This window comes from Cariama cristata, unplaced genomic scaffold (genome assembly GCF_000690535.1).
Source record: "Cariama cristata isolate BGI_N322 unplaced genomic scaffold, ASM69053v1 scaffold613, whole genome shotgun sequence".
NCBI lineage: Eukaryota > Metazoa > Chordata > Aves > Cariamiformes > Cariamidae > Cariama > Cariama cristata.
In genome coordinates, this window is record NW_009606424.1 from 1 (window position 1) to 17,658 (window position 17,658).

The 17,658-nt window shown below is 34.7% G+C and overlaps 1 protein-coding gene across 1 annotated transcript in view; it reads right to left on the reverse strand.

Moving 5' to 3' along the window:
* Positions 1-1,093: 1,093 nt before the first annotated feature.
* The window catches only part of CACNA2D1 (calcium channel, voltage-dependent, alpha 2/delta subunit 1), a 45,990-nt gene continuing 29,425 nt past the window's right edge, over positions 1,094-17,658 (reverse strand). The window contains exons 11-23 of the mRNA XM_009696336.1: positions 16,701-16,762; positions 14,398-14,474; positions 12,427-12,487; positions 10,563-10,660; positions 7,408-7,492; positions 7,131-7,193; positions 6,427-6,530; positions 5,030-5,116; positions 4,598-4,665; positions 3,234-3,272; positions 1,937-2,008; positions 1,241-1,393; positions 1,094-1,150 (exon numbers count right to left, since the gene is read on the reverse strand). Coding sequence (XP_009694638.1) covers positions 1,094-1,150; positions 1,241-1,393; positions 1,937-2,008; positions 3,234-3,272; positions 4,598-4,665; positions 5,030-5,116; positions 6,427-6,530; positions 7,131-7,193; positions 7,408-7,492; positions 10,563-10,660; positions 12,427-12,487; positions 14,398-14,474; positions 16,701-16,762 — 1,026 coding nt within the window. The remainder of the gene's footprint in view (positions 1,151-1,240; positions 1,394-1,936; positions 2,009-3,233; positions 3,273-4,597; positions 4,666-5,029; positions 5,117-6,426; positions 6,531-7,130; positions 7,194-7,407; positions 7,493-10,562; positions 10,661-12,426; positions 12,488-14,397; positions 14,475-16,700; positions 16,763-17,658) is intronic.

Consider the following 17,658-nt stretch of genomic DNA (forward strand, 5'->3'; position numbering starts at 1 on the left):
GTGGATGAAAAGCTGGACATGAGCTGACATGTGCGCTTGCAGCTCAGAAGGCCAACTGTATCCTGAGCTACATCAAAAGAAGTGTGGCCAGCAGGTTGAGGGAGGGGATTCTCCCCCTCTACTCCACTCTGGTGAGACCACACCTGCAGTACTGCATCCAGCTCTGGAGCCCTCAGCACAAGAGTGACATGGACTTGTTGGAGTGGGTCCAGAGGAGGGCTACAAAGATGATTAGAGGGCTGGAGCACCTCTCCTATGAAGATGAGCTGAGAGAGTTGGGGTTGTTCAACCTGGAGAAGAGAAGGTTCCAGGGAGACCTTATTGCAGCCTTTCAGTACTTAAATGGGGCTTATAAGGAAGATGAGGACAGACATTTTAGCAGGGCCTGTAGCAACAGGCAAGAGGTAATGGTTTTAAACTAAAAGAGGATAGATTCAGACAATATAAGGAAGAAAATTTTTATGATAAGAGTGGTGAAACATTGGAACAGGTTGCCCAGAGAGGTGGTAGATGCCCCATCCTTTGAAACACTCAAGGTCAGGTTGCACAGGGCTCTGAGCAACCTGATCTAGTTGAAGATGTCCCTGCTCATGGCAGGGAAGGTTGTACTAGATGACCTTTAACGGTCCCTTCCAATCCAAACTTCTATGATTCTATGATCCATGTGGTTTTGTAAAATGATTCACTGAAAAGCAAACATAGATTTTCTTAAGACTTCTTGCTAGAAAAAGGAAAAGACAATATTCTGAAATAGGGAACCAAGTGGTCAATAATTCTAAATGTAGTAATTCCTCTGAACCTTCCCACCTGCCAATCAGATTTAGACCATTAATTCCAACTGTGCTTCTGGAATCTGATTTTGTAGAGTCAGAAAACAGAATCACAAAACCTGGCAAAAGTAGTTTTGATTTCAACTGGACAGAACATTGAATTTTCCAAGGAGTTTGGAGACATAGCTAAGAATTTCTGCCATGAGAAGCTGCAGAAACAAAGGGTTCAGAGCAGTTTTATGGAGGGAAAAAGAAAGACTAATAGAATTTCAACCCACTGAATAATTCTAGTTTGGACATACAGATTTCTTACACACTTGTACTTACCAGGCAGCTGCCGAAGCCCACCATCCTAGATGCAAAATGTCTGTTATTGTAGGCTGGGAAAAAAACAACAGAGATTATGTTATTTGTATAAACACCCGCAGACTTTTAAGGGAATGTCAGTCACTGTAAAAGGGACTACTGACCACATAAGCAGAACGAAGTCCAGCTCCTTGCTTTGGTTCTTCTTCAGGATCGCAGACTGATTGATAGTCATACGACTTGTTAAAGGCATACAGGGACATGTTAATCAGGTTTCGCATCAGGCCAGGATCAATTTCACCAAAGAATCTTCCAATCTGATGAGGAGGAATATACAGAGGTAAGTTAAAGCATTTCCAAGTATTTTTCTCATAAAAAAGTGAACAGTTCTGATCTTTCCCCCCCACTATTTCTTCCCTCTACACAACTCATCCGGTTATGCTGCTTACGTATTTATTTCTTTCTTTGACTATCTCTGTCTCAAACACCTGGTTGGAGAACTCCAGTTAGACAGTAATTGTTAAATGCACTATCAATGAGACTACCCTGCTTGGTGAAAAGCAAGAGGAATATGAGAAAGAAAGCGTGTGGATGCCATACTACTTGCCTTCACCATCATAGGTCCATCAGCAGCCTACTAAGGGTAGAGTACAAAGAATACAACTTGGTAGAAGCAGGGCATCTTGAACCATAAATAAGACTGTGAAAAAGACTAACAAAATAACTGGAATTTCTGATACAGCTAAATTTCTGTGATTCAGAAATGTTATGCTTCCGGTGAGTTGAGAGTGAAATGCTGTTTATTCTCCTAAAACTTCTTCCTATTGTTTTTCATGTTCTGTCCTTAAAAGTATACATACCTGTTGTGTGTATTCATCCCGATTTGACATCAAAAGAAATCCACCATCGTCAAGGATAACACAGTCCACATGCTATTGCAAGAAAGTAAAATGTGTTTTGCAGGAAGGATTTGTCAAGAGAACACTCAGTAAAAAATTATTTTTTATTCAACACTTCAGAAGTATCTTCAAATCTATGTGACTCAGGCTAAATCACAGCCCCATAGCCAAGGGCCAATATTAAGCTAGAATAAGTAGCATTATCAGTATTATAAAAGTTTGTGCAGATCAAAGGCTTATTTGTGGCTTAATTTCATAAAAGTTGTTTTGTAAATTCTTATTTGCTCAATACTTTGTTAGCTCTAAGAGTGCTATATCCTTATTAAATCTGATTATAATTAAATCTCAACTCATAATAAGGGACTACAACTTCTTATGTGCTTCAGCCATGCTTAAAGTCCTTGTCCGTTTGCAGCTTTTTATGGTAAAATTCTTGAAGGCAGACTCTTAGTTTGCTAGTCATGATTATTTTCACTTGTCAAGGACTGTAGTGGGTTTCTTCCAGGTGTCAGGTGCAGGAATGGGAAGCCCACTGGTTCCCTATGCTTTGCATTTTGTAAAAGATCCTTGCAGTCAGAGATTGGAGAGATAGCAGTGAGTCCAAATAGATAACCTCCCAGAGGACCCTTTTCGCTGTAACTTTTGCATTTAATGATCTTCACACTCCACAAAAGAACTCTCAGAAGACCTGAGCAGAGAAAGCTTTTAAGCACATGGCAGAATCTGATACTGTGATAGCCCCTGGAGCTGCGCTCTCCTGAGTGCTAGCAGAGCTATGAGATCCCCAAATCCTGAATGGGCTGGGAATAGAGGAGAGGATGACTAATGACTATTGAAGGGCACGTCACGTACTCTGGTGCTTTTCAGTTTGCATTTACCCTTCTCTAAGGTACTTCTAGTGTTCATCTCAGATTTTTTTTTTAAATTATTCCCTTTCCTCAGGATTTGCTTTGAAAACTACTGTTATATTTTTCTCACATTTTTCTTCACATCATTCTCTATTGCTCTATTTTTTCTTCCCTCTAGTTCTCATAACCTCACTGCAATGATTCTTGCAACAACCACTTCACCTGACTTTTATACCCTCTTTCACCCCTCCCCTCCTCATCTCTTTCTCAAGACACAAATGATTAAGTCCTGTTTTCTGTAAAATTAACCCTCAAATAATAATGATAGATTTGTTGTCTTAGATACATCTAGAGAGAATGAGAGAATTTTCATAATCTGCCAGATATTCATAAACTGAACATATTCTTACCATACTGTTTCTCTCACAGCCACAGATCTCACTGTTGCACTAAAAAAACAGAACAGTAATCTTCACAAAAATGTTTCAAAAGAAACTGTATTTTGCAGTGATATTAATCAACCAAGACAAGAACAAGCGATTTGATTTTCAGTACCCATATATTAAACTAATTTTGTGTGTGTCATTTTATCACAAATATCTCTGTGAACAATCTGTATTCAGTAATTATCAACAGCACAATCTCTACTGTCTTTCATAAAGTCTCTGATACATCTCGCTTTTAAAGTATGCTCAATATATTAGAGAGAAATAGTTTGGAGGACTTGTCAGGATGTCAGTGTTGTGAGTATAAAGCAAAAGAGAAAGAACATGTACACTTCCATGTGTTTGGGGTATGGAAAGAAAGCCTAGAAAATATGCTGCCAGATATCTTTTTTGACCATGAAAAGCTTCACCAACCTCAAAGCATGGGAATCTCATGTGATAAAGGAAGCCCACCATCTCCAGTTAGCTTTTATGGTTTTGACTACTAACATGTTTTTCTCTTTTTTATTGCAGCATGTGTATACATACGCACATAACTGTCTCCTTGCATTATGTCCTGAACAAAACAACTATCAGATAATGTTGCAGTCATTCATCTCAAATTAATTCTGAGTAATTCCTCTTTCTTTCTCTTTTTTCAGTGATATATTTTTGTCCTTAACTGTTCCGACATTTAGGCAATACATTTGCCTACCCATTGAACTACAGCTCTAATACCTACAACAGCCAGTCACTGTTAGCCATTCCCTTAATATGCAACCAATCAAGCAACACTGTCTCATCCAGTTGTTCCATAAATGTCTTCATTTTGTGCCTCTCCTTTCCCAATGTACTAGTAATTCCTTAGTTTTTTTTTCCATTTAGCCTTTCCTCCTTCCCATTTACACCTACCTAAGCATTAGACGTAAAGAATTAAAGGATTAAGCACTTACTTCATTAAGTTCTTAATGCTCTGATGTTGGTTGCAATATTAATCCTTACTGTTCACTGCTTAACGCATCCTCCAAATTAAATAAAAACAGATTCACCAATTCTTTTGCAGATTTTATTCTCTGCTACAGCATAATCTTAGTAGGGAGTCTACTGGCTGGAATACGTGATTTTTCTTTCTCTTTATCCATGTTCTACAATTATGAAAGCAAGACACGTACAAAATACAGCCTATTTCAACATAGATTAATTTTGTGCACTTGGATGATTTAAATACCACAACTACTTGGCAACAACGCATCCGTGTGACTCTGGCACAAAGAGCTGTTAGACCTATTTGCATCTGAAGCTTTGAGAAATGCAAATAAAGTTCAAAAAAGACTTGGTCAATTGCTTACCAGGCTCTTGATTGTGGTTTTTGTGAAATTTTCCATCCAGCTGGTTGCATCAATTTTTATTCCAACAACTAACAAGAAATACATGAAAGTCTTTTTTAGTAAAATGGAAAAAAAAAGGTAACTGTAGAATTCTAAAAAAAAGGGAAAAATTATAATAACATCTTAATTATTAAACTGGAAAAGGATAAAATATGAGTTTTGCTCAGTTGTGTGATCATCAACATCCTTCATGAGACTAATAAATTAAGCACTCTTACTCAAACACAACAAGATCTTTAGTTTGATTTCCTCTAGCAAGATGAAAACAGTCTCAGAGAAAAGAATGTTATATAAAGTGAAGTTCCTTTGAAATCTCAATTAAATTTCTAATTAACTGTTGAGCAACAACCCAATAATAAATGTATTTCGAGTTTCGGTACCACTCTATCTTACCTGCTGGTTTCAGATGCTTCCCATTAATTGTTATTTCCACAGCCTTGCTTACCATAATACCTGTTTCATAGCTATTGGCACCACTTTCTGAGAGCATTGAAGGGAAAACAACAACAAAAAACGTTACGGTGATATAAAAGCCTCTTTGAAACTGAAATCAATATTTATTCAAATACCCAAAATGATTCAAAAAGATAAACACCCAGAATGATTCAAAAAGATCTTTATTCAAAAGCACTGACCCAGTTGTACTATACATTTATCACCTGTAATAGCTCAGATCACTAACATCTGGATGACTAAGAGGAATACTTTTGTTTACTTTTCTTCATTCACTTTTTGTACAGGGTTTCACTGCTTCATAAAGTTACTGTAGCCTTTTTTTTTTTTTTTTCTGCAAACAGAGCCATGAATAGCTTTACACATGTGAGCAGCTCTGTTAAAACCAGGATCAGAGCCAAAGATTTTATCCTGCCGTCGTCTGTGTATTTTTCAATGCAGGGTATACTGACACCACTCACTAACTAACAATTACTTCTCTGATGGACTTCAGCCTGTTTTCAACACTGCTTAGTATGAAAAAGCAAGTTAAAAGTACATTCCTTTTAGGAGCTTTTAGCTCTCTGAGGAACAACAAAGGCTTCATGGAATTTAGTTAATTACCTTCTCAATATTTTATTGAGAAAAGATGCAATAAATAAGTATGAAATAACAGCAATAAAAGATCCCATATGTTTAAGAGAAGAGTGTCATTTGTAGTAGCATCTGCTTTTAGACAAACTTGGCAACGTTAATGTTGCTCACATCAGTAATGGGCACTTACTATTGTGCATACATAGGTTTTAAATATCACAGTATCTCAGACAAACTGGGTTTGGCGAATAACAGCAATTTGAAATAGAATTTAAAAGCAAAGTTTAAATTAAGTAGCAGTGCAGCAGGCAGAGTTGTGGACTCCGGACCCTTATACCTGCTCCCCTAGGTTACGATTGGTGCTGAGGAAGTATTCAGAATTCAGCCCAAATCATGCTTTTTTAGGTAGTGTTATTGTCCCCAAGTATAATTTTCCTTCACTTTCTTTAAAAATAATTCTGCCAAAGCACCTCTGTAAAACAGTGTTTCAGTATAATAAATGAACACCAGTACAATGTATGCTTTCAGCTTTGTTAATTCTGAGCATACAGGGCCACCAGAGCCAATGACAAATTATGATGTCCTTTCTTTAGTGCCCTCCTAGCTACCCTTTCCTTAATCATGAGTGACGTCCCAAGATTTTTTCTTTATGAATTGTCCCACTTGCACCCTTTGTTAGTGATGTCAACTAGTATGGAAAACTTCCACAAGTACACTTACATTGGACTAGCTATCTCTGACATTTCAAAACAGTGATGACTTACTGTTGTAGTATGGAGCTGTGAAAATATAGTTGTCATTATCTAAACTCCGTTTATAGAAGCTGACTTCATAAGTTTCAGCATTTTCCAACCAATCTTCTCCTGCCCTAATCACAAAAAATAGTTATCAAAAAAAAGACAGTTAGAGTCCCATTAAAGCTGTGCTACAGGTTGGGTTTTTTTTTTTTAATGTTTTCACAATTACCCCCAGTAACCGATGGGGGTGTCTAGTTTATTATATGACCACTTTCACATTCCCTTTTTGCCCCCAGGTAATGGTACATTTTTCTCTCTTGAAGTTCCTGGATCATTTGGTCTGTTCTTATTAATAAAAAAATAATTTAAAAATCACCTACTGCTTTACAGCATTTGCAGCCTTCCAGCCTGCCAAACAAAGGAGTGCTTAGGAGTAATTAGGGATTAGCACAGCCCAACTACTACTACAAGGGCACTTCTTTTGTTGCTACTCTACATTGATCAGAAACTCAGAATACAAGGACCTGTTATGGAAATAATGTTACAGCTCACTTTCAAGCAATGACATAAGTAAAATCAAAGAAAAACAAGACATTGCATTCAGTTCATAGTTATCAGTACAGATTAGACTGTAAGAGAAGTTGGTTTTCATTCAATAAATCCATTATTTAACACTCCACCCTTTCAGGTTTCAAAATTATTTTATTATTCTATTTTATAATAATCGTTACCTTTTTGGGAACACTCTAGTAATTCCACCATCTGTGACAACAAATTGTGCAACAACTCCATCTCTGTAAACAAAAATAAGATTTAAAATGAAAACTGACTAAAGTTCTCACAAGTTCTTATGTCAATAGTCACCATTTAAGTGCATAACTGTGAATGAAATACCTATCCTGTATAAATATTAACTGTATATCTGTATACACAACACATGTATATTATTTTATTATCAAACTTTGAAATACATTAAAAAAAATCACAATCAACAAAAAGAATACTTACAGAGACAGTTTACTCCAATAATTTTGGGCAAGTTCATTTGTAAATCCTGCATCCAGCAAAACTCTAATGACCATGTCAGTATTACCTATCAAAAGAGTTAAGACATTCATCTGAAACCATATGACATAGAGATTCTTTAAACAGCTAAAATGAAATTCTGTGTTGTCAACTTGCTACAGCCACAAAAATTGGGCTATTTCTATTAGACATACTGTCTAACTTCAAATTATGTCAAGTATTTACTGTTAAATAGATTGCTCTCGCACTGTGGACTTCACTTAAAACTTATCCTTCATTGTATCCTAAAAAACTATATGTCCTAGGGATAAACAAGGTGACGAGGGTACAGGTCCCAGCTTTGCAAAGTCCCTACGTTAAATTTGGAAATTAACCTTTTTTAAAAGCATGTTTTCGTCCAAACACCTTTTATCTCAGGTGATACAATGATAAACCACTTAATTCTTAGTTATGTTTACTCTTACATACTACAAAATGGAGATAATTCAAAGACAATATAAATATATTTAAATCAGTTAAGTCCTAGCCTCTCACAAAAACCTATGTGCCATCTGAAAATGCATATAGGGAAATAAACTAATTTTGAATTAGTACCTTAGACAGATATATCATTTTTAAATATTTTTGAAAAGACAGTTTGAAGTCAGTGCTTCTCAAGCATCTTTTCCAGTACTACTTTACAAGAGAAAGTTCTAGGAATGGTCAACAGAAGGAAGCACATACTTTAATACAGATTTTGGTACTATGGAAAATAAATCAGGGCTAAATTGGAGCAGAATAATGTACAGGGAAAATCTGGCTCTTGGTCTTCAATGTCACACAGTAAATCAGTGTTAGTTGTTCCATGACTGGAACCTGCAGGTCTAGATTCTGCCAAACCCCAGCTGCTCAGCCTTGCTAGGGAAAAACCCACCAAGATTTCTTCAGTTTTGCTCCATAGAGAGCCATGACATGCTCTGTGCTTCACCCTAAGTCTCAGATTCCAGAAAACTTGTATCACCTTTTTTTTAAAAAAATGCCCTGATTCAGACTGTTTCCACAAAACGGATCAACAGATCAATAGGGACATATATTTGGGTACTGAAAAGCTTCGTAAGCTTTAGCAAAAAAGCTTTTTCATAAAGTCCACTGAAGCCTGAATGTGTGAGCATGCTATGCACAGAGCCAGCAGTTCTGATTTACCACCAGAAAGCACTGTCTCATATCATCTTAATACATTGATTTAATTCTCATTAGATATATTTACAGGGCTTAGCTAGGTAAACCTGTTAAAACACATCAAATGCCACAGACTCACCTTCCCTATTCACATCCACAACGCCAGAGAACAGTATGTAATGTAAGTTAGGGTATTGTTTTAAAAATATTTCTTCAGCTGAAGTAATGACAGAACTTCACTAATTAACATAAGGACAACATTTGGAGGGCCTTGCTGCATCTACATTTTCCTAGAAATTAAATTGATGTTCTATCTGAATGTAAATATCAAAATATGTCTCTCAGAGTGATATTTATCTCTGCTAATACAGACTCCTAATATTTTACTGGATGCATTCTTTCTTTATGATCCCCTTGTACTGCATGCACCTCCACAAAGCAAGACTTGCTTACCTGCATAAGGCAGATGTTGAAGACAAATAGGGTGAATCGCTTGTACTGTCCCCTTAGTAACAACAGAGGTAGTTGTCTAACTTTCCGACTAACTTCTAACAGGTTAAAGTTGGATGGGATGAGTCAGAATATAACAGGCACTAAACTTAGATTATTTCAATTTGAGGATTTTACTAATTATTCCTTTTGAAAAGCATTTTTAGCTGAGATAATTTCCATAGCCACTGTTTCCTTTAGTCGACACTTTATTTATTCAGGAGATTATTTTTAAAGTTACTTAGTTATTAGAAAGAAGGAAAAAAGTAAATTTTGTTGTAGATTCCAAAATGAAATACAGCAATAATTTGATAATATTTTGACATAATTACTTACTAAGCCCTAGTGTATACTACAATATCACTAGATGTGTGCTCAGTATTTGCTTATATAACTAGTGAATATTATACTAGAACTGTCATTTATTAACTGGTCTAACCATATGAGGTGAATGCTTTCATTTCCAAGATTAAGTCAAGGGACTTAAGTAAAATTTCAGTCAGTCAGGAATAAGATCACTCTATTAAAAACAACAACAAACACCCACACACGCAAAAAAATAGCCTTTCGTGAGAAGATCTCATATCTAAGTGCACATTCCTTCAGTTACATGGTCTAGCAGAGAGGTTCTTACTAAATTGATCAGTGATTTCTGAGAGCAACACGTTAAAAAGACTCGAGGAATGCAAGACAAAAAAAAAGTGTATTCCAACTGTTTATAAATTATTAACAATGCTAAACAGACTTGTATGCATAAACAAACAAACCCAAACACTGAATTTTTCATGAGAACAAGACTTTAATGCATTACTGATAGGTCATTCAAAAGCGTAATTCCTTGTTTATTCTCTATGGAGTTTAAAGCCCAATTTCAAAATGTGAATACTTTCCCAAAGCCCAGTGCTCACCACTGCAGCAGTTACATGAATCGGTGGTCTTAAACAACTTGAACCTAAGCGAGATTACTTTAACCAGTTTGTGAACCAGCAATAGAACTTCCTCATCTTTTATTCTGGTTATTGGTTATTTAGGTTCTCGGTTCCTTTTCTTTACTTATTTTGGTTCTATAAACTGACAAGAAAGCAGTCTGAAGATTTCATTACAAGATTTTGAAGTCTATTTGAGACTTTGGCTGATATGTTCAAGAGAAAAAAATATAAATTCAAAATATTTGGAGTGTATTAAAAAGAACTGATAATTATTTGCTGCTAGAACAGAACGCTGAGAGGAATTGTGGAAAACACTGGATGCATAATGCTCTGCAAACTTTCTCAAATAAATCCAGAAAACCACAAACCAATTTTACAGTCTCTACCTTGGGTAGAAAATCCCAACACTAGATGTACTTCTACTAAAAAAAAAAAAAATCAGTGAAGATAAAAACCAAACCCACATGATTTGGGCATGAAAGCTGTCATTTTGACTAATTGTCATTTATGATTAAGTGTTTTCCTAAGGAATAATTCCAGTGAATTGAGAATAATACTTACATGACGGACTGCTTGGAGTATTTCTATCAATAAATTCATTGAAATTTAATAGAAATTCAGTGTTGTTTTCTGACTTTTTTACATCATTACAGTATTCTCTGAAAAACAATAAAAGATCAGTCTTCTCAGATTTGTTTCCTTTGCTACTAAAGCAGACAAATATGGCTCAGCAATTTTAAAGTCCAAGCAGGATTGTGCAACTACAATGAGAGGGCTGGCACTATTATGTCAATTGACTATCATGGCCAATATCAAATATTGACCATATTGAATATTTCAGGTATCTACAGGAAATAAAGCATTCAAGTGCCTGTCTAAATCTGAATTATAAGAAAACTCCATGTATGAAACAGGGCATAGATTCCCAGAAAAAACACTGAGGACTACTGTAGGCCATGAAATTAGGAGATCACAGAGTCTGTTAACTAAACAAGAAAATGCCCCGTGAATTTAGACTGCTCCTGGGTTAAACTGTACTGGAAAGTACATGGACTGTTGATTAAAACATAGTCACTTCATGCTCAACTAAGGCCACATTCATGGGATAAGGTCCTATCCTCTGAGTCTTAAATGCAATTTTAATAGGGTACATATAAGCATATAAACACTCTTTGTTTTGACATATGCAAAACATAGAAAAAGCAAACTACTGTCCTTTACATAACTCAATAAAATAAAGCAATATATCATTGGGCAATTCACTGAATGCAAGCAAGCACAATAAAAGTCACTGGGCATTTTGAAGGCAAATATTAGATGGTGAGCAGCATTAACTTTAATTAAAATGTAGAGAGCATTCAGCAGTAAAGTAGGTAGCTCTCTTTTTAAATAAGCTTTTTATATTAAATTAATTTTATGAAAAAAAAGGAGTCTGTTCAAGTATTTCATATGAATAAGCTATCTTATTACCTTTTACTTACTTTACCATGGTCCTGAAAGACCATAGGCAGAATTTGGCTTGCTATACCAACATTCACATTTAAACAGAGCTCCATATCAAACAGACTTTGTTCATGTAGATCAGCCTAACGACTAGGGGCTTGCTGGAAACTGCTAATTGGTACAATTGATTATCAATAACTTCAGTCCTTCAGAAAAATTAAACAGTTAAGCTGAGAATACATTTGAAGAGAGAAGATTACGTTTTATACACGAATCAATGTATTCATTGAAATTTAAAAGGATAAAGAAATTTATAAGATAAATAAGAAATGCAACAATTCTAAACTGATCTTGATGGTAAACATTTCCTTTATTTACCATAACTATTTTTAAAGGAACTTAGTTTTTAAGAACTATTTATCATACCATGTTTCCCTTGCAAACATACATTTACAAGGGCAACAAGAACTACACAACTTCATATGAAAAAACAGGGAAATAATGAACTTACTAGATCAATTTTCAATGACTTAATCACTTTCTACATTCAATGAATCAAAAATTAATTCATCCTTCAGTGACAGAGAGCTTTGAAACACTTTATGTTGAAGTTGGGAAACATCTCAAAGTAAGCATTATGGTACCTATTTTACAAATGAGAAGCTAAGGTACAAAGTTGTAAGATCTTAAAAGTCACAACCACAAGAAATGAACAGACGTGTATAAGATTTCCATGAAAACATCAATATCAGATTTTACATCTCTCATAAACAGGAATCAGAGCCTGAAGATGCTATTTACACTCCAGCAAGAAAAAAATTATTGCTCTTGTAAAACACGAACTTAATAACTGCTATTTTACTTAATATTTTTTACCAAAATGAAAGTTCATTGGTCAAGTCTGTCTTTTGAAAATGTCATTCATCTGATCAAATGCCTATATACTGCTGAAATAATACTTATTACTGGAAAATTAACCAACCTTGGTGCTATAAATGTATAGCCAGCTTCATCAAAATGATCAAGCTTCAGTGTTTCTGAATCTACAAAAATGAAGAGTAAACACCAAGTAAGTAAACTGGACTTTTTGATATAACTTTTCTTCTCAAAATATTTGACTAGCTTTTGCATGCATCCATGAATTTGGAAAGAAATGTTTATTTTGAGACACTTCCCCACTAATATACTATATACTTCTCAGTATTTCACAGTATAGGAAAAAATTATTTGATTATTATATACAACACACACCTGGCAGCAATAATGTATCTAACAACTTACTTAGAGAAGACATTTCATTAGCATGAAAACATGAAAACATATGAGATGTTTTCATTAGAATTGTAATTTGATACAAAGAAATATTTGGGATACCGAGTTGTCAGAACATGAAGGAAAATGTTTCTAGGATTTTCTGCAATAAAGTTTTAAAAAGTCATCCATGTAAGTATCACTTCCAATGCTACTGAAAACAATGGCTTTAAAAGCTGGTGTCACTTAACACTGATAGGACCAGACAAAGAAGGATTAGAGATTAGCAACATATCGAAATGTGCATGAAAACAGAAAAACACTTTTTTTTTTTCTTTCTACTGCTATGGTACCCAATGATCATGGAAAAAATCCTGAGATGAGGAATACAGAGGAGAATATCCATTAGGAATAGAAATATAAGTGACAAATATCAACTGCAGTAAACAGAAGGAAATTAAGCAACAAGAATATACTTGCCCTTTTTGATTGCCACTATCCATCAGAAAGAGAAAGCAGGGAAACAGAAAAAAACAGGGTAAAGCAAAAGGGATCACAAACCAATATTTTATTCAAACAGCCCCTTGAATAAAAATATTGTGCATAGATAGATCAAAGGTTCAATTTACATACAGCTGTAGTCTGGAAAAAAGACAAACATCTCTGAAGACTGAAGAATATGTCCTTCTCAATTATTTTTCAAGTACCTTCTATATACTGTGGCTATTTCAAGGGTCTGTTTTGCAGGTTATATTGACATAAGTGCAAAACCAGATGATCTAATCCATCAAGAGAACCATATTCACTTATTAAAACCTAAATTTTAAACTACTGTCTATTGGACAAAGTTACAAAATAAATCACTGATTATTAAAACCTTGCCATATTTTACTTCATATGCAGGAGGTGATGGTAGAGGAGAGTGATTTAGTATTAACCAAGTTTTCTCTAAACTAACAGTATCTATGCCTGTCAGAGAGATTCACAGTGCTTTTCTAATTTTCTATTTAACTGCGTATTTGTTCAAATTTATCGTAACACTTGGATAAAGTTAAAAGGATATGATGGGTTCTATTTTGTCTACTATCTAGATTACAGTTAAGCTACACCTAAGAAATGAAAAGCATTTGAATACTCACAAGTATAATTTCCAATTATTTCTCCAGAATCTGTAAATGGCTTGAAATTTGTCTAATCCAAAAATACATTACAAACACCTACTAAAATATTTGTAAAATGCAAAATAAAAACCTAGCTGCAAGCCAAACCAAACAGCGCTTTCACATTAATCTATTCCAATGGGCAGCAGAGGTAATTTGCTAAATATTATACTGTAACTACCGTTACAAAAAAGCTTTACTGTTATTGTCCATATCATGATATTTAGCTAACAGAATGAAAAAAATAGTATCCAGACCCTTAAAATGACAGCAACAGAGGATACACAAAGCAATGATTCTATAGGCACAGAGCAAGGGGGAAGGGATTGTCAGTGAACTGGGGTACCTGCACATATTCTGTCTTTATAGAATATTTCTTGTACCTTGGATGTTACAATGGGTTAGAATCATTGCTGCAGATTTTGGGTACATCATGATAACATCAGTGAATTCCACAAAATTTATGAATTTTAAACTGCTTTTTAAAGTGAATCTGAAACTTGGCAATACTAGACAAAACAGGGAACCTTCGTAGTACTTACATCTGGCTTGAGTTATTGGTTCTTCTATTTTGGCTTTAATATAATAAAAGCTGTATGAGGGTAACACCAATGCCAAACTGCAATAGAAATGAGACAAGCAAAGCAATTATGTTATTTGCAGCAGTTTCCCAGTGTCAGCTTCTATGTGTTTCGAAAGCAATTAACAAGTTTGGAAGTTGGATCATCATGAGATGAGATAGTCACAGAGTGACATACCAGCCTCACACTTTGGAATAGACACTAGTAGGTTGATGCCAGTCCTGAAGTTCCCTGTGTTTATTTTCATTCTTATTTACGCTTTTGAGCATAAATGCACTTTTTAACGGATAAGCAAGGAATTTCCAAATAATTGCAAATAATAAAATGCATGATTTCTTGTATCTTCCTCTAACACATTTAGCACCCCAGTGTAACACATGTCGAAGTGATCATTGACTGCAAAAATGAGCATGTAGTACTGCACTGATTTGCACAAATCATATAATGACAGACTCCTTTTACTAATACAACCGTTGGTATTTATTAGGAAATGTATCTGGCAATACTTGAATTCACATTACATTCAAGGTGCAAAATATTGCCTTGAATCATGCAGTCACCACCAAAAACCTTTGAACATCATTGTGTAATAACACATTAAGATTTACAAAGCATTTGCAATGTATTTTCTTTTAAAATATACTTATTTTTGTTCAAAAAATATAGGGCTTCTTTCTGTAACTAAATTCATATAGGTGTAGGAGAGTTCAGTTCTAAAAAAGGTATGTAAAGGACAGGAGTTACGAGTTATCATCAAAGAGGTATCATCACCTCCCATATTGCATCCTTAATTTTTGCACTCGGATTTCATCACTGTAGAACTGCAATGGTTTCTAACAGAAAGCCGCAGAAATTAACATTAAAAAAGTTGTACAGTTGAGCCATAAATGAGATGACCTTTAATGACACATTTGCCATTTAAACAGAATGTAAGTGAGATTGCTGAATATTTAGTGATAGCCTTTTACCAATTCTCCTCCAGGGAAATCAGTAGCAGTTTACCTGTCATTAACAGTTACTGCTAGCAGAAATTGTTAATTAAAATCTATAATTTTATGTTTAATAGGTTTTCTGCAATGTGACTCTATGGATTTATTGCTGTATCTCATGCCAGGGAGCTCAGTAAGAATTAAGAAGTCATATAAATCACATGTATTTCTTTACTGATTGCTAGATGGCATAGTCCGATAAAAAATTTTCTTGTCTTACAGAGTATAAAGATAGAGGCAGTTCAACAGAAAAATGGGATACTGAATAAAAGATCCTACATTTCTATTCTCTTGTTAAAACTGATTTGTTTGGTTTTACATACAAATTAACGTTGGCATTCTCATTGCCTGTACGCCTCTGCAGAACATAACAACCAGCTTGGCTGTGGACTACTGTAACTCACCACAATACAAATATTGTGCTGGTAAAAATTTGACTTAATATTTGTACCATCTAGTTTTGAATTAGAGTAGTTTAACTTTTCTGGGACTTGGTAAACCTTAACTTGTTTTGGATAATGTCAAGTTTCTACATTTCTTCCAGTATTACAGAGCTGTGTGCTCAAATGAGTTTGAAATAATATACACGCCAATATTGCATTGAAGGGGGGACGTGATTTATCCATTACTTCATGTGTTCCTGTTGCCATTCACCATATAATTTTTACACACAAAGCAGTATCAACGCTAATTAGTTAAATCTTGTCACAAATAGATATGGATTTCAGAGACAATCAGTTCCTGCTCCTAATATCTGACATGAAGGTTAGCAAAGTCATGGTACAAGCAATGACTGTGACTGAAAAAGATTTGCACAAAAAATGTCACGTTTTTTATTTACACCAAAATATAGCATCTTCCTTTTAAATATGCATATTAAAATAAGAACATACAGACAATGCAAAAAAAAAAAAAAGATTAAATAAGAGGAGGAATCTAAAAGAAAGCGTAATTAAGAATAAAAGTATACTGCGACGCAGAAAGTAGGAGGAAAACTTTGATTTTTAACATCAATCATAAAACCCCTTTTTTCCTGCTTATGAAAATACCCTAGTGATAAATCTCAAGAGTTGGATGAAAGACTGAGGTTCTGGTCCTTAGACAGACCAACAATTCCAAGCTGTAAAGGAATCCAGAAAATCCTACAGTCCTGGACACAAGACGATCTGGTCCTGACTTAGCTAGTATAGAAAATGTAACACTAAAAATAGTAACCAAATAAAGAAAAAGGACATTTAACTACACAAAAGAAGTCAGAGAATAGAAATGAGCTACCTGTAATCAGTGCCATTCACAGCAGTCCATGTATACGTTCTGTTTCCTTTATCAATGTATCTCTATAAAGAGATATTGGTGAAAAAATAAATTATTAACTCTGGAGAACTCTGGAGCTTCAACAAGCATGACCTTCCATTGAGAAATATAGTGTAAAATCAAGTACAAATATGTTAGAATTCTACTTATTATTTTGCTAAAAGCATGAGTTGAGCTGCAATTCCTTTTCTTAAACAATTTCCAAACATATTATGCAAAAGATTCACCTATATCCTTTTTATTGAACATTAACAAAATGCAAATTTAAATAAAACCAGACGAACATGACCAATCATTTTCCCTTTCAAATTCATTACCCAGGCCTATGCAAATCTTTTTCTATGTGACTGAAATTTGATAAAAGATGTTATCATCTCCATTGTGGACCAGTTAAACTATGAAAAGAAAAAATCTCAATTATAAAATGACTTTGTAGGTAACTCTTTAACAATACGAACACTCAGTGCCTGTCCTTTCAGGTCACAGCACCACTGGCTAAATGCATTTAAATTTGAGTCATATCTACAGGCACAGCCAGGTAATCCTGATTGTATAGGCACACCATGCTAAACTTACATGTGTTCCTAATCTCACTAGGAGAGTCTTGCGTTTGTGAAAAGTTTAACATTGAAGTAAGTGTTTATTTTTAAATAATTTAATACATTAGGATAAGCTTTACCATTTGTTTTCTTTTGGTATGAAAAATAATGTGATAGACACAGTCCCATAGTTCCCCATAGATTTAATCATTAATGCACCTGGCTGACATAATTTTACTCACTTTGAAAACTACAAGTTTATGCCAGCTGCAACATATTATTATTTAACAATCAGAGATTTGTAAGTATGCCAGCAATGAAAACTGTGCAGCTGTAGCACTGCAACATCACAAACATTGGAGAAAGCTACCACAGGTATA